Below are 14,118 nucleotides of genomic sequence, written 5' to 3'. Positions count from 1 at the left end.
GATGTTACTCCTTCCTTCTGCTGTCTTGCATCTCAGAGACTGCAAGCATTTTCAGGGCAGCTATGTTTCTCCTCCGTGTCCTTTTCCTCTGTTATCTGGCATACTCTTGTTTCACCCCATTACTTCCTACATGATTGTAAATCTGAGAGCACTTGCAAGCATCAGGATTGAGTGCTGCATTCCTTTCCCCGCAGCGCACCAATTGTGAAGCGAGGCACTGAGCCACCAACTGTTGCAGAGTATGCTGGGATCCCTGCAGTTAATTTGCAGCTGTTGAGAAGGGAGGCTGGAGAGATTTCAGTTCAGTAGGTCTGAGGTGAAGGATGGAGAGAAACAAATGAATCAGAAAAAGGGTTTGTTTAGGTGGGATGGAAGATTCCTACTTGTGCAGAAAGTTGGCTAGTCTCATCTTAAGCAGTCAGAGCTCTGTCAGTTGTATGTTATGGAACTGGTACTAGATCCCTCTGGGTAGGTGGCTTTTTTTTTTTTTTTTGAAGCTTTTTTTCTTTAATTTAAAAGGCCACCACCAATCAGTAGACAATTACACTACAAATAAGAGCCAGTGTATTAATCTCTGAAAATAATCAGCATTTCACATGAGTTGTTATATTTATCAACATCAACAGGAAATACACAAACCTGTAGATGCAAGTCCTGATGTTGAATGTTTTAGGAGAAATTTTTTTCCTCTCACATCTGCCTCCACCTTTCACTACTTGTTTTGACTCCAGTCTCCAATCTTCCTGACTTTACCAGCCGTGTTCTGCTGTCTTCAAATGGCCAGGAGTCACCGGAGATACATTATGAAGAGCAGCGGGGAGGAAGACAAGCAGCTCAATGTGGTCACTCGGAAGAAGTGACTGCATGATTAGCTACACTGCGTGTATAGCTCCACTGCATGACAGGTGAGACTCCCTAATTTGGTGTTTCTATGCACCTTCCAGGCTTGCTTATTTGCAGTTACCGAGAAGAAACTGTGGATCATTTACCATAGAAGCCATACCTGAATCTTGTACAAACTAGAGCTATCTTGAGCCACAGAGTGGTGATCATTCTGCCATTACTTTCTCAAAGCAGCACAGGTAGTCAATGTCTTGGTGATTCTACCCATTTACCCCTCCTTATTTAGGCAGCTGTATCGGGCTCAGAGTGGTATGTTCCATATCAGAGTATATTTCCATGTTTTGAAAACGGCCAATTTGAGCCTGATGGATCTAACCCTCATTTTACTAGGGTAAGTTTTTATCTCAGTAGGTGAGTTAAGTTGATTCTTAAGAGACTAAGCACAATTTCATAGGAGAACTCAAGAGCACGGAAGTACATACAGTGTGATCAATAAAATGCAGGACAGATCATTTCCCTCCTGTTAGATGGGCTTTGTCAGAATGCAAGGCATCTTCTTCTCACTTTGCCTATTCTTTCTGGGATATGAGAGTGAATATTGAGGGGAGCAGTGCTTTGGTGAAGTGGTCCAAAAGCATCAGGATAAGTTTGAGTTACAGCCAGGTTACTTGTGGAAGGCTAATTTTGCAAAGTAGTCTGCTCCAGCAAAGAATTATATGATTTTTGTTTCCCCCTTTCTTGAGTCCTGGCTTGATTCTTTCATGTAGCAGACTCCAATGGTTGCTGTCCCTGGCCTCTTCTCCAAGTCCAGAAATCTGATGGCCTCACCATTATCAGTGCTTTCCATGGGGATCGGTCTTCTGCATCTTATGTCCATCCCACCACCCATCTCCAGAGAGACATAGAAGAATTAATGTAGGGAGGATAAACTTTCTTAATTCTGAATCAGAATTAAAATCTATAAAGTACCTAGATAATAATTTTAACAGTGTTGCTGAAGTGATTTTTGCACATTAACCAGCTGTGCCTCAGCGTTAATTTTTCTTCAGCCTTCTGTAGATTTTTCCAGTTTCTAATTCCAGAATTTGAGAGTACTCAGAGTCTATGCTGAAACATCAACTAGCACCTGCTTTAAAAAAAATGCTGAATTAAATATTTTAAATATAATAGAGTATATAAGCTCCCAAAAGAGAACCAGTCTGATTGTAGCAAGACTTTTCTACCATTTAAAATGCTTTTCCTTTTTAAAATATTTTTCTGAGGAAATTCTGGATAAAGGTATGGATGGAATCTCTTAAGATCATGACTGCTATGATGTAAAGCCTCTGGGTAGATTGTGGTTCCTTATTCTTTTGTGTCCTGCTTTCCTTAGGGATGTTACCTCAGGAAGGCTCCCTTGGGTTTGTGTTTCCTTAGGCAGCCATGACACAGGCCTGGATGGTCCAACTGGTGGCCCGTGAGATGATTCTGTTGGTATTTACCTTTGCTTGGGGAAGAACTGCCACCAAATTCACACAGAAGCAGGGCGGCAGCTGGAGACATGCCTCCTTCTTCACATGGGTCTGTTGTTAAAACTCTGAATTGCAATTTCTTTGGCCTGTAAAATGATCCCAAAACAGGTGTCTGGGACTTGTGTATCTGAAAAACGTTAGACTTCCCTGAGGCATTCCCCGCCCCCTCCTCCCCCTGCAAGTTTGGTATCTCTTCTTATGAAGGACAGAGTAAATCTAGAGATAACCGAGACTGAGCCCATTAAAAAAGCAGCACATCAATGGGGGTATGAAACTTGACTCCTAGAGGTGTGTAGGAGCGTTAAAGCTGTATTCTAATTGGGCTGACAATTCTTTTATGCAGTCTGAAGGAGCAGAAATCTGTTGCTTTGGGTCATTATTGTCATTCATCGTAAAAGATGAGCAGCTTCTGGATGCAGGACTTCAGCAGTGCCTTTGACAACTTACGTTGCAAACTCTTGGAGGACTGTCATGGGTATCTGATGGCCGTGAGCAACAGTCAGTCATGAACAAAGTTTTTCAGGATGGTTAGCTTCTTATTGACCCTGAAATTAAGAAGTCAGTGCCTTATTTGCAGCAAATCTGTGACAGAGCTGACCATTGTCCACAGAAACAGTCCATATTGTCAGCTGAGGCCCTCAAAAGGGAGGCTGAATTTGTGCCTGGCAAGTATCGGGCATATTGTTGCAAGTATAATACTGCACATGTGTACGTGCTGGAGCCTTCTAGTTCATGCCTTACTTTTTAAGGCATGTATTGTTCCTAAAGCTACTACCCCTAGCTGAGGCTGCTACCTCCCAGGCTAGGCCACCACCACCACCGCTTCTAAAAGGTGATGGCTAGAGAGAGGGGAAAGAGACAACCGAGCCATCCCTGTGACTGCAGCTGATTGTCTCTCCCGAGGTATTAATAAGTGTCCTGGTTTCAGCCGGGATGGAGTTAACTGTCTTCCTAGTAGCTGGTACAGTGCTATGTTTTGAGTTCAGTATGTGAAGAATGTTGATAACACTGATGTTTTCAGTTGTTGCTCAGTAGTGTTTAGACTATAGTCAAGGATTTTCAGCTTCTCATGCCCAGCCAGGGCACCTGACCCAAACTGGCCAACGGTGTATTCCATACCATGTGACGTCCCATCTAGTTTAGGAACTGGGAAGGGGGGGGGGAGGCGTTTTTTTTTTTTTGGCCGCTCGGGGACTGGCTGGGTGTCGGTCGGCGGGTGGTGAGCAATTGCCCTGTGCATCATTTGTACATTTCAATCCTTTTATTACTTACTGTTGTCATTTTATTAGTGTTATCATTATCATTATTAGTTTCTTCTTTTCTGTTCTATTAAACCGTTCTTATCTCAACCCAGGAGTTTTACTTCTTTTCCTGATTTTCTCCCCCATCCCACTGGATGGGGGGGAAGTGAGTGAGCGGCTGCGTGGTGCTTAGTTGCTGGCTGGGGTTAAACCACGACAATAAGCTGCATACCGGCGGGCAGGGGTGGGCAGTTGGCTCGCCGTGACCTTGGGAGCCAGGGAGCCTGACTAGCATTCCTGGGAGCCACGTGAGCCGAGGACTGGCAGGCGCAGCTGTAGCCAATGCGGAGGAGACCAGCACGGGCTGCTCAGATTGAGTTTCACTCCTGTCGCCCGAGATTTTTCTCTTTCTCTCCCCGTTGTGCTTTTCCTTTTCGTTTATGGGGTTGGACGGGCGAATGCACTGATGGAGTCCTAGCAAGCAAGACGTTTGCCTAGGGGATTTGGGATTCTACCTTCAGTGCTGAGCAACCACTTCTTGCCATTGCCTACCACAGCTCCAGCCCCCTGACATGGCTGGGCTTTTATGGCTCCAAGCCTTCTGAGCACACAACCTGCCCTCCTCTATTAGGGCATTTTATGTTGTGTTCTCTTCTGTGCAATTCCTTTTTGCTGTCCTTAGAGGTTAGTGTATGAGGCTTTTTAATGCATGGGAGATGGGTCAGGACCAGACAAAGCAACAAATAGAGAAAGGACTCCATCTTTACCAGTCTAATCAGACCGAAAAGGCCCTGCGAGTCTGGATGAGGGTTTTGGAGAAGTCTGCGGATCCTGCTGGCAGGTTTCGGGTTTTGGGTTGCCTCATCACTGCTCACGCAGAGATGGGCAGATACAAAGATATGCTGAAGGTAAGGCGAACTGGAGATGCATGCATGCCATTGTGTCGCACCCACTACAGAGAGTGGCTGGAGATTAGAATGTGAAATCGGGGGTTTTGTTTTGTATATAGTAGAACATACCAGCTATTGAGCTCATATTCCGGGCTGCCATAATCACTGCGTTGACCAACAGCTCCAGCCCACAAAATACACAGAATGATACTTTTCTCACTGGGTCTGGTCCCTGAGGATTCCCAGGTTATTGAGGTTCTCCAGTTAATCATGGGGACCTTTCTTGATTTATTCCCCACATACAGGCACACCATGTTATCAGGCCTCAGGAAAAGGTATGAAAACAGGGCCTTTGCTCCACTTAAAGCTGTTTACAGTGTGTATGTCAGTGTGAAAAGAGGTTTCCAAGTGGATTCTGTAGAATAACCAGCAGTCTTGTGGAGACCTCTGTTACCTTGTTCAACTGCTGTTTGATATCTAATGTAGATCTTACATTGGTTCTTATTACAATTATTTGTTTGCAGGGGGGCTGATTAAGAGGGGAAAGAGGATGCTTTTTTGGCAGCGGGATTGAGAGATGTTCCAGGAGGGGTCTGACAGTTATGGTCAGAGAGGGGCCCCCAGTTGTCAGGACAGCATAGAAGGAAGGATACTGGGCTTGATGAAAGAGTAGTAAAAAGAAGCTGAAGTTACATTTTAAGAGCATGAGGATAAAAATGTTTGATTAAATGAACAAAAAGAGGCTGATGTGTAGACCTGAGAAGTAACAGGATGCATACAGAGAGCAGGAGGCAGTGTTTGGGAGGGTGACTCAGGAATCTGGAAGACAAGGCAAGAGGATGTTGTAATAGTCCTAAGAAACTATCCTAGCCTGAAATAGGGTCTTGCTGAAGGGCCTTGATATTCTTGTCCTGATGTTTTTGGTTGCCTCTTACTAGACTGATAAACATTCAGCACTTAGCACAAAATGGGAAGGGGTTGCCCACATCTCATTGAAAAGTTTTTGGTAGCTCTGTTTAGAAGGGGGTGGGGGATATCTTACTAGTAAACCCATGTACATGTCAAAGCCCTATCTTAAAATCAAATACTTAGGATGAACAAGAAAAGAGTGGTGTTAATACACTTGGAAAACATTTGAAGAAAAACAATTCTGATAAGTGATGTGGAATTGGGTGGTGGCAGAAACAACAGACTGATTAGGGAAGAGAGAAGCAAAAAAGGTAAGATGTGGCTACCTGAATGAAATATTTGAAGGCTTCACAGAAAACAAGAAACAGGCAAAGGAGTGAGCTCAGTATACCTGAATGGTAATTCATTACCTGAGAAGGGAGCAGAAAGTGGGATCAGAGTATGTGAATTCTAGTTCTTCCCAGTATTAGGAAGGAAAAATGGCTTCAGTCAAACAAGATTTTACACCATGAGTGATCAAAGATAGAGGAAGGAGAATTTTAGCAATAAACTGTTGAGAGAGGAAATAACAGGAGAAGAGGTGTCAGAATTAAAGGCATGAAATTAACTGTGATTTAAGAAGGGTTATGATGCTCAATCTCTTTTGGAGAGGAAAATTACTTCACACCAAGGAAAGAGGCTGTGGCAATCAGGAAATAATGAAGAACTTGTACAAAGGTAAGGGAATGTGGGGAAGCATGAGCTAATGCACGTTACTGGGTCCACATAGCAGCTTTCCTAAAGGGCTAAGGAATCTGAGAACATATATACCCAAACATATGCAATTTATGGTCGGGTTTTGTGGCTTTTTGTGTTTTTGTTTTTGTTTTTTTTTTTTAATTTTGTGAAGAATGTAAAATGTTCTGGTAGCTTAAATTATTATGTGTTGCCACTATACAAAAAGGAATTAATTGGTGCCCTTGGGAATTGTTATCCATAAACCTAACTCATAATCTCTAATGAAAACACATACTGAGAAAATTGCTAGATATTTACCTTTGCTACTGGTATTAATTCAAGCCAGCAGTGTGCTTGGTTCATCACAAAACACAAAAGAGTCGCTGCTCAGAAGAGTTTGCAGTCTAAAAGAAAAAGACTTCAGATCATTTAAGAGAACTGTATGCAATGAATCCTGAAGGTTATAGAATAAAAACTGTCAGGACTGCAATTTGTTAGTAAAACATTGATGAAAGAAGGAGCTTGCTTACTTTCTTTTATTAATAGAGTACTTTAATATCTTAAGAATTCCAGAGAAAGTGGAATAAATTAAATTCAGTGAAAGAAAACTGAGCTGCATTGTGTCGAATGTTTCCTGTTTCACCTACTTCTCTTTAGGGCCATTTAACAGCTTTTTCTCCCCCCCCCCCCCCACTAACTGCCAGCCTAGTTCATTTTCCTTGTCCCAAAGACTGTGTGGAGAGGTTTCTTCAGACTGCTCATAGGCCTTTTAAACCACCAGATAAACTGCTCAATGTATAGGATGGTTCTCAATCTGGGCTGCTGGACTGCTCAGAGATGAGCCAGTTGTCCAGTACAGGGTGCTACTCTGTGGGTGTTTGAGCTGTATTTAAATAAATTACACACTTTTATAAACACTGTCTTTTCTACTTAAAGTTTGCAGTGGTACAGATTGACACAGCACGGGAGCTGGAAGACCCAGATTTCCTTACAGAGAGCTACCTAAACCTGGCTCGCAGCAATGAGAAACTCTGTGAATTCCAGAAAACAATCTCTTACTGTAAGACGTGCCTGAACATGCAGGGTACCACTGTGAGCCTGCAGCTGAATGGCCAGGTGAGCCTCAGCATGGGCAATGCCTTCTTGGGCCTCAGCATTTTCCAGAAGGCTTTGGAGTGCTTTGAGAAAGCTTTACGCTATGCGCACAACAACGATGACAAGATGCTGGAGTGTCGAGTCTGCTGCAGCCTTGGGAACTTCTACGCCCAGATAAAGGTGCGGTAACCTAAGGGATGGAAGGGTGGTTGTCTCATGGCTTCAGGAAAGAATTGGAAATGGTGTGAATTTCAGCTTATTTCTTTGCTATAGGAAGTGAAATATTGAGAGAGCGTTGTAAGCTAAAATCTCTGCTTTGTAAAATCATCACTGAGTACTCTCCTTCACAGTAAGGTTTGGAGGATTAGTGTAATGTTTATATAGCACAGCAGAAGCAGCTGTGAATATTCCTGTGTATTGAAAAGATCAAACGTAGCTTCAAAGAAGATCACATCAGAGGAGGTACTGTCTGCACACAGGGCTGGCAGCCAGAACTCATGGATTCTCTATTTCTGCCACTATCGCAGGCAAATAGCTATTTACATGAGCAAAAACAGGGAGGAACTGAGGATGGGGTGATTTGCCAGTTCTAACTTCTATTACAAACAGCAACAAATAGGTTTTCCTCACAAAGTCTTGGGTTTTGTCACTAATGGAAGACTTACCAACTGAAGTGTTGAAAACTATCAGTAAACTTCCCTCATAATTCCAAAAATAAAAAGAACATTGTGCTGGATACTTTTAAGGTATGAAATAAAAAGGGAGAAAAGAAATTTTAAAAGTTGTGGTTTCCTTTGTGCATCTTGGAGAATTAAAAAGTACGAGGACTTTTTCATTTCTGCAGTCTCATGTAACTTACTTGAGAATGAGGTTAGATATTTAGATAATAGTTTTATGTACTTATTGTAAAATTAGATTTCTTTCTAAAACACTTTTAATGCAGAAAAATGCTTAAAAATGAAAATGTGTTATATTATTACTTATTGTGGATTTGGTGAGGCCATGATTCTTTGTTCCTGTTTCCTGCAATGACAGATAACCAGCCTCTTGAAGATCCTGACTCACCATATGGAGAACATGAGGGCTCCATGTAGATGTTGAAAGCAGAGATGATCTAAGAGCAGAGAAAGTTTTCAGCCCTTGGTTATAGAGGATGGTAGATGGTTCCTGCAGAGTAAAGTTGATGGCATACTATATAAAATTCATTTGCTATGTCATTGCCCCAGTGTCCTGAACCCAGAGAGTAATATGAATTCAGTATATGGCAATTCCACCTTCCACAGTTTGATACCCAGTGAAAACATCTAGTGAAATACAGCACGTGGAAGAGGAGCAGCAGGAGTTGAAAGGTGTACAGAAATCTGCTAGCTTTTGCAGTGTTAGTAAATAAAAAATGGTTGCTTTTTTTTTCTTTGCTTTATTTTTGCTGTAACTGCTCTCTGTCTGTTTCTCTGCCTTACAGGACTACGAGAAAGCCTTGTTCTTTCCTTGTAAAGCAGCTGAGCTGGTGAATGATTATGGAAAGGGCTGGAGCTTGAAGTACCGTGCAATGAGCCAGTATCACATGGCAGTGGCCTATCGGAAACTGGGGCGCTTGGCAGATGCTATGGACTGCTGTGAGGTATAGGGTGCAGGCAGACGCAGGGCTGTAGGCAAGGGGATCTTGCCTACAGGACTGGGAGGAAAAAAGATACCATGGCATTCACGCTTTATTCCAGATGTTCCTGCTGCCTCCTGGTCTTAAAGCTGTGGTTTCAGTAGCCCAGGGGGCCTCAAAATTTGGGGTCTATGAATGGCCCTGGGTTGGGAACATGTGAACAAGATTTTACGTGACTTAAAAAGATTATGCCATTTCTTTGGAGCTGACCTTTCAGTGGCTGGAGTGCGCAGTCCCAGCGCTGCTGTTTTGAAGCAGGAACAAGCTCTTTTACTGACCAAAGACAATTTCTTTCAGGAGTCCATGAAGATTGCCCTGCAGCATGGTGACCGGCCTCTGCAAGCGCTGTGTCTGCTGTGCTTTGCAGATATCCATCGCAGTCGCAAAGACTTGCAGGTACAGCACTCTCCTGCCAGGAAGGACAGAGGGGATAGCAAGAGGGTGTGAAAAGCTGGCCATAGCAAAACATGTGTTTTTCTCCCTGCTTCTGCAGACAGCCTTTCCTCGGTATGATTCCTCCATGAGCATCATGACAGAGATTGGAAACCGCCTGGGCCTGATCCAGGTGCTGCTAGGAGTGACTAAGTGCTGGATGATCCAGAAGGAGCTGGACAAGGTCAGTTATGAACTTGTTTCTACAGAAGTTTGTTAGACAAGATTAGAGCATACAGTCTTTTTCTGAACCGTATGCCCGTCAAAGTGCAATAGAGACCTGTACCCCTTGGTTCTACCAACAGGGTCTGTTGCTTGTACAGTTACATTTCTCCGAATAGTCCCTCTCAGCCAGGAGTTTGTTACTAACAGTATGAACATCTATTCTGAGTCAGACTGCTGACTTGTGGAATTGTCTCATTAGTCAGTCCTGATTACTTTTAAGCACTACACTGAGAAACCAGCACTGAGGAAAGGAAGCCTACTCCCACCATTGTAGGCAATCAGCTTATGCTTATGCTCTGAAATAGATTCCACTGCCTAATTTTTAGCTATATGACTAAGCTCATTGTTGTGATAGTGATGATGCTTAGACAGCTCTACAGCTCCACCATGTGCTTTGCAGCCAAACGTGGCATCCAATTCCTAGAGAAACTCTGAAGGTACATAAACTGTGATGTGAAACCGAGAAATGAGAGCAGGAAATCATTTGGGAATAGATAACCGGTCAGTGTAGTACAAGGGGCAACGTTCCTTATTTTGGAAATGCTTAGGCAATGTATGTGTGTTAAAATCCAGATTGTGCTAGATGCAGCAGATTGCATTGCAGGAACATTACTGGGCTGCAGAATGAGATGCTCAATGGTTAGCCTTGAACTAGTGCTGAACAACCTGGAGTGCCTGCACAGTGCCACATCAGGATGCTGGTTTGGGTGTAGATATGATGAAGATTCACTCTTACCACTCTTATGAGAGACAAAAAAATTTAGCTCAAATGAAGCATCCCAGCTATTAGGAAATCAGGTATGTGTGTGTCAGAAAAGACAAGATCAAGGTGCTGTCAGCATCCACATTGCCTACAGCAGGGAATCAGTTGGGTAAGATACACCTTGCAGTCTCAGTAAGTAAACACTATGTTTGCAATGGAAGAAGAAACCGTGTAGTTAGAAACTTTGCTCAGTGTAATCCCTTCCCAGCCTCGTATCTCACATTCAGAAGAATGGGACAGGACACAGCAGGTAGGCCTCTACATAACAGAATATTCAGAGCACTCATCAAACCCCTACATCCACTGATCCCACCTCCAGCCATCACCACCCTCTGATATCACAAACAGCTCTCACTTGAGAGCCTGGTGAGGGCTCTGCACAGAGTCTTAATCTCACCAAAACCCACAAAAGAAGAGAATGAATAGATGAATCTTGTATTCTGTTCCAGGCATTGGAGGGAATGTCTGCCCTGGTGGGTCAGGCACCTTATGCCCATTGCCCCAGATGTGACCTCCTCAAATGTCACAGCCCTGAATACTCACCCAAGCCTGTTCTTCAGCTTGCCAGTCCCAGTTTCCATTTCTCATGCTACTCATCCCAATATCAGTTACCTAATAAATCAGTTTGCTAACTTTTTACTTGCTGATTCCCTATTGTCCTAGCTTCCTCCATCTTCCCGGTCTCCTCTGCCAGTTAGTCTGTTTCCTTTTATTTGCATGTAGGCAATGGTATTGCAGATCCTCCCAGGCTGCTGTCCCAGCCTGCTTGCCCAAACTCTTGTGCAGTCTCATATTCCTGTCCACGACAAACTGTCCCCTGGATTTCTCAGCGTCTCTTCCCCCACCCCACATGCCTCACTTTGATTCTTAGTCCCAGTCATTAATTTCAGGGGTTTCCAGTACACAGTCACTCTTAGTAGGCACAGCTCTCAGTTATGTTCTATCTGCTAGCCTTCAGTTCCTGCTTCCCTCTTCTACAAGTTCCTTATCCCAGGCTGTGGCTGCCACCACAGATCTAATGCCGCCATCTCTGCATTCGAAGTGCATTCTTTCATCTCATCTGGTCCTCTTCTCCCAGAATAGCAGTATTGCCAAATTATAGGGTAGAAATTTTATAATGTTCTTCCTGAAAACTACTGCATCACAAGGGAGACCTCTTCTTCCCCTTGGACAAATCCAAAGCAGATCTCAATAGTTCTGGAAAACAGAGACTGATGATCAGAACAGTGAGGAACACCGGGGCATCTAGGGTAAAGTAGGGACTCATTTGGTATAACAGCTGCTATGCTAAATACTTTCCTTCAGATTGAAAAAGACAGATAGCAGTACAGTCACTCCTACATCACACCATGCGTAAGTAGGACAAAGTGGATATATGAATAGCAGGGAAAAAATGGAAGAGCATGGTGTGTTGGTGGTGCTGATCCCTTTCCTCCCCTTTTATACAAGTGAAATTAGAGTTGCCCAACAATTATAGAGCCTGTAGGGTAGGATGGGGGAAAGGCTTGCTTTGCTTGTGCTTCATCACAACCCCAACGAGCATGTGTGACTGAGTTTAAATAAGTCTGTATTCTCTCTGCTTGGAAACACCAGCCTCTGCCAACACCATGCCCCTACTTTGCGCTGTGTGGCTGGAACAGAAATGTAGCTCTTGGATTACTTGTGGTCTTTCAGAAACTAAGCTTTTCTTCTGGATGAACTTTTGGGAGAGGACGGAAATCCACCAGACAGCTATCTTGCATCTCCAGAGTTGCATTGATGCTTGTTTATCTAAATTCTGCTCTGTACCTCTTCACCTCTTTCTTTTAATAATTCCCATAGGCCATTCATACAAGTCTGGTTTTGATATATCAGACTGAGAACTGATGACACATGCTCTCTGTTCACAGGCTCTGGAAAGCATTGAAAAGGCACAGGAGCTGGCAGAGGGACTAGGGAACAAGGTAGGATCCTACAGCTTCTCTTCAGCACTCTCTGTAGTCTTCTATCAGGCAACTTAAGCCAAGCATTGAAGTATCCAGATTTGTTATTGCTTGTTAACATGTCTGTATTAACCAGCTGATGCTTGGGGTCTTGCTTTGTTGTGAAATGTTTAGTTGTGGGCAATTGCACATATGATCCATCAGTGTGCAAGTCTGAAAAGGGAGGGAGGGAGTCGCAGCGGGATAAAAAAAGGGGAATGGGAAGCAGTAAAAATGGGGTATGAAACAAGCAAAGAGCTAGAGGATTAGGGGTCTTGAAAAACATTATTGCCCTGAGCAGCAGCTGAACTCTGTGCTGGCTGGAGGTAAAGGAAAGTGAAATAATACAGTGTATGTGATGGCTAGCTCAGGAAAACCATCCTGATGAAAAAGCTGCGGAGTCCCTCAAACCTGGTGTCCCCTTTTGTGATACAAAGAAGTAGGGGTAGTTGCAGGAAGTGCTGAGAGACTAAATGTCGTTATGACTGATGCTGTCCGTCAGGCAGCTTTCTGTGCCATTTCTCTAGCTGGCTGATGGGGCTGTAGTGGTTTCCACTCCTTCTGTTACTGCTCTGTCTTCACCTTCTTGTTCACTTTTCTTACGTTTTTGCCCTTCATGTGCAGCTTGGCCTGCTGAAGCTCCACTGCCTTTGTGAAAGGATCTATCGCACGAAGGGGCAGCAGCAAGAACTGCGTGACCATGTAGTGAAGTTCCATGAATGCGTGGAGGAGATGGAGCTGTACTGTGGCATGTGTGGAGAGTCCATTGGGGAGAAGAACAACCAGCTCCAGGCGCTGCCTTGCTCCCACTTCTTCCACTTAAAGTAATGAGCTGGAAGTACTAAAGATCCTTGTCGTGACATTAGTCATAGGAAAGAGCTGTTCATGCCCAGAGCAGGACAGTCCTCTGCATGCTGTTCCCCAGGTCTTTGTCCTGCTTACCTGTGCCCCGCAGGATCCCATTGCAGCGTTGTGAATCCCATGGCCTTGGAGGGTGAGGTTTAGCCATAATATCCATCCCACTCCCACTTCTGTCCTCTAACTGATTGTTCACCCGTGTCCTCACCTTGTAGGTGCTTAGCCCAGTTCACAGGTTCTCATTTAATTCCTCTTGGGCAATCAGTTCTTCACTCCCAGGGGCAGTTTGGATTTTTTTCCCCTGAATCCCCCAACTTTCTCTCTTGTCTAGAGGTACACTCAGGTGAAGAAGGTGTGCTACTGCCATGAAAGAAGTTAGCCGTACCCCCGCTTTATTTTTAGAACAAACGCGAGTGTAACGAAACACTTAGTTCTGAAAATTGAGAATTTAAAATCGCAGCCTCGCCATGACACCAGAATCGGGATCAAAGTACTCGGCAGCCAGAGGTGCCCCCCGAGCTCTGCAGATTTGTCTCCGGCAGTACAGGAACCTACTGTGGTAGAGGAACGCGCTGAAGTGCCTTTGTGGAACGGGTGGAAAAAAAGAGATGAAATCTTTGCCCGTGACGGGAGGGACGTTCTTTCCGGTGTTATTGTGTGGTTAACCGCCCACAGCACAGCACCGGGAGCGGCCCTGGGGGCGCCTCAGGCCGCAGGGGCCCTCCCCGCAACCCACCTCCTCCCTTTGCAGGTGCCTCCAGACCAACGGGACCCGGGGCTGCCCCAACTGCCGCCGCTTGTCGGTGAAGCCCGGCTACGTCTGACCCGCCCGTGGGGCTCGGCCTGCGCCGTCGGGACTGCTGGGGGAACCTCGAGAAGGGGGGGGGCCCTTCAGGCGGTGCCGCGGGGCTCGGGTGGGCGGCCGGGGCCGTCCTCGGTCCGGCTCCGCTTCCTCGCTCCCTCTGTACGGGGACTGGCTGTAATAAAGGGCATTGCCGGGAGAGTTTCCCCGACCG

At 44.8% G+C, this 14,118-nt stretch overlaps 2 protein-coding genes across 4 annotated transcripts in view; both read left to right on the top strand.

The window, feature by feature from the left end:
• CELF1 (CUGBP Elav-like family member 1) overlaps positions 1 to 7,181 on the top strand; it is a 72,877-nt gene extending 65,696 nt beyond the window's left edge. The window contains exons 14-15 of one of the 2 annotated variants that reach the window (XR_012650800.1): positions 757 to 905; positions 7,048 to 7,181. The gene's annotated coding sequence lies outside the window, so the exon portion shown is untranslated. Of the gene's footprint in view, positions 1 to 731; positions 906 to 7,047 lie in introns of both variants that reach the window. The other variant, XR_012650801.1, reaches the window with a different exon arrangement.
• RAPSN (receptor associated protein of the synapse) lies at positions 3,869 to 14,065 on the top strand. Of its 2 annotated transcripts, XM_075030890.1 has the most exons (9): positions 3,869 to 4,503; positions 7,048 to 7,386; positions 8,669 to 8,827; positions 9,161 to 9,259; positions 9,357 to 9,479; positions 10,733 to 10,906; positions 12,173 to 12,226; positions 12,869 to 13,068; positions 13,854 to 14,065. In XM_075030890.1, exons 1-9 carry the CDS (start codon positions 4,288 to 4,290, stop codon positions 13,924 to 13,926), a joined length of 1,437 nt encoding a protein of 478 aa, XP_074886991.1. In that variant the 5' UTR covers positions 3,869 to 4,287; the 3' UTR covers positions 13,927 to 14,065. The 2 variants fall into 2 exon arrangements, with proteins under 2 accessions (XP_074886991.1, XP_074886990.1); XM_075030889.1 differs by lacking the exon at positions 10,733 to 10,906 and having other exon boundaries at positions 3,910 to 4,503.
• Positions 14,066 to 14,118: the final 53 nt, after the last annotated feature.

The sequence above is a fragment of the Buteo buteo genome, chromosome 6 (assembly GCF_964188355.1).
Source record: "Buteo buteo chromosome 6, bButBut1.hap1.1, whole genome shotgun sequence".
NCBI classification, from domain to species: Eukaryota; Metazoa; Chordata; class Aves; order Accipitriformes; family Accipitridae; genus Buteo; species Buteo buteo.
This window is presented reverse-complemented; position numbering and strand designations above follow the sequence as displayed.

Coding starts and splice junctions, on each gene's coding strand:
- RAPSN (XM_075030890.1), top strand. CDS start 4,288: ATGAGGCTTTTTAATGCATGGGAGATGGGTCAGGACCAGACAAAGCAA. Junction 8,828..9,160: donor ATGCTATGGACTGCTGTGAG/GTATAGGGTGCA, acceptor AATTTCTTTCAG/GAGTCCATGAAGATTGCCCT. Junction 12,227..12,868: donor CAGAGGGACTAGGGAACAAG/GTAGGATCCTAC, acceptor CTTCATGTGCAG/CTTGGCCTGCTGAAGCTCCA.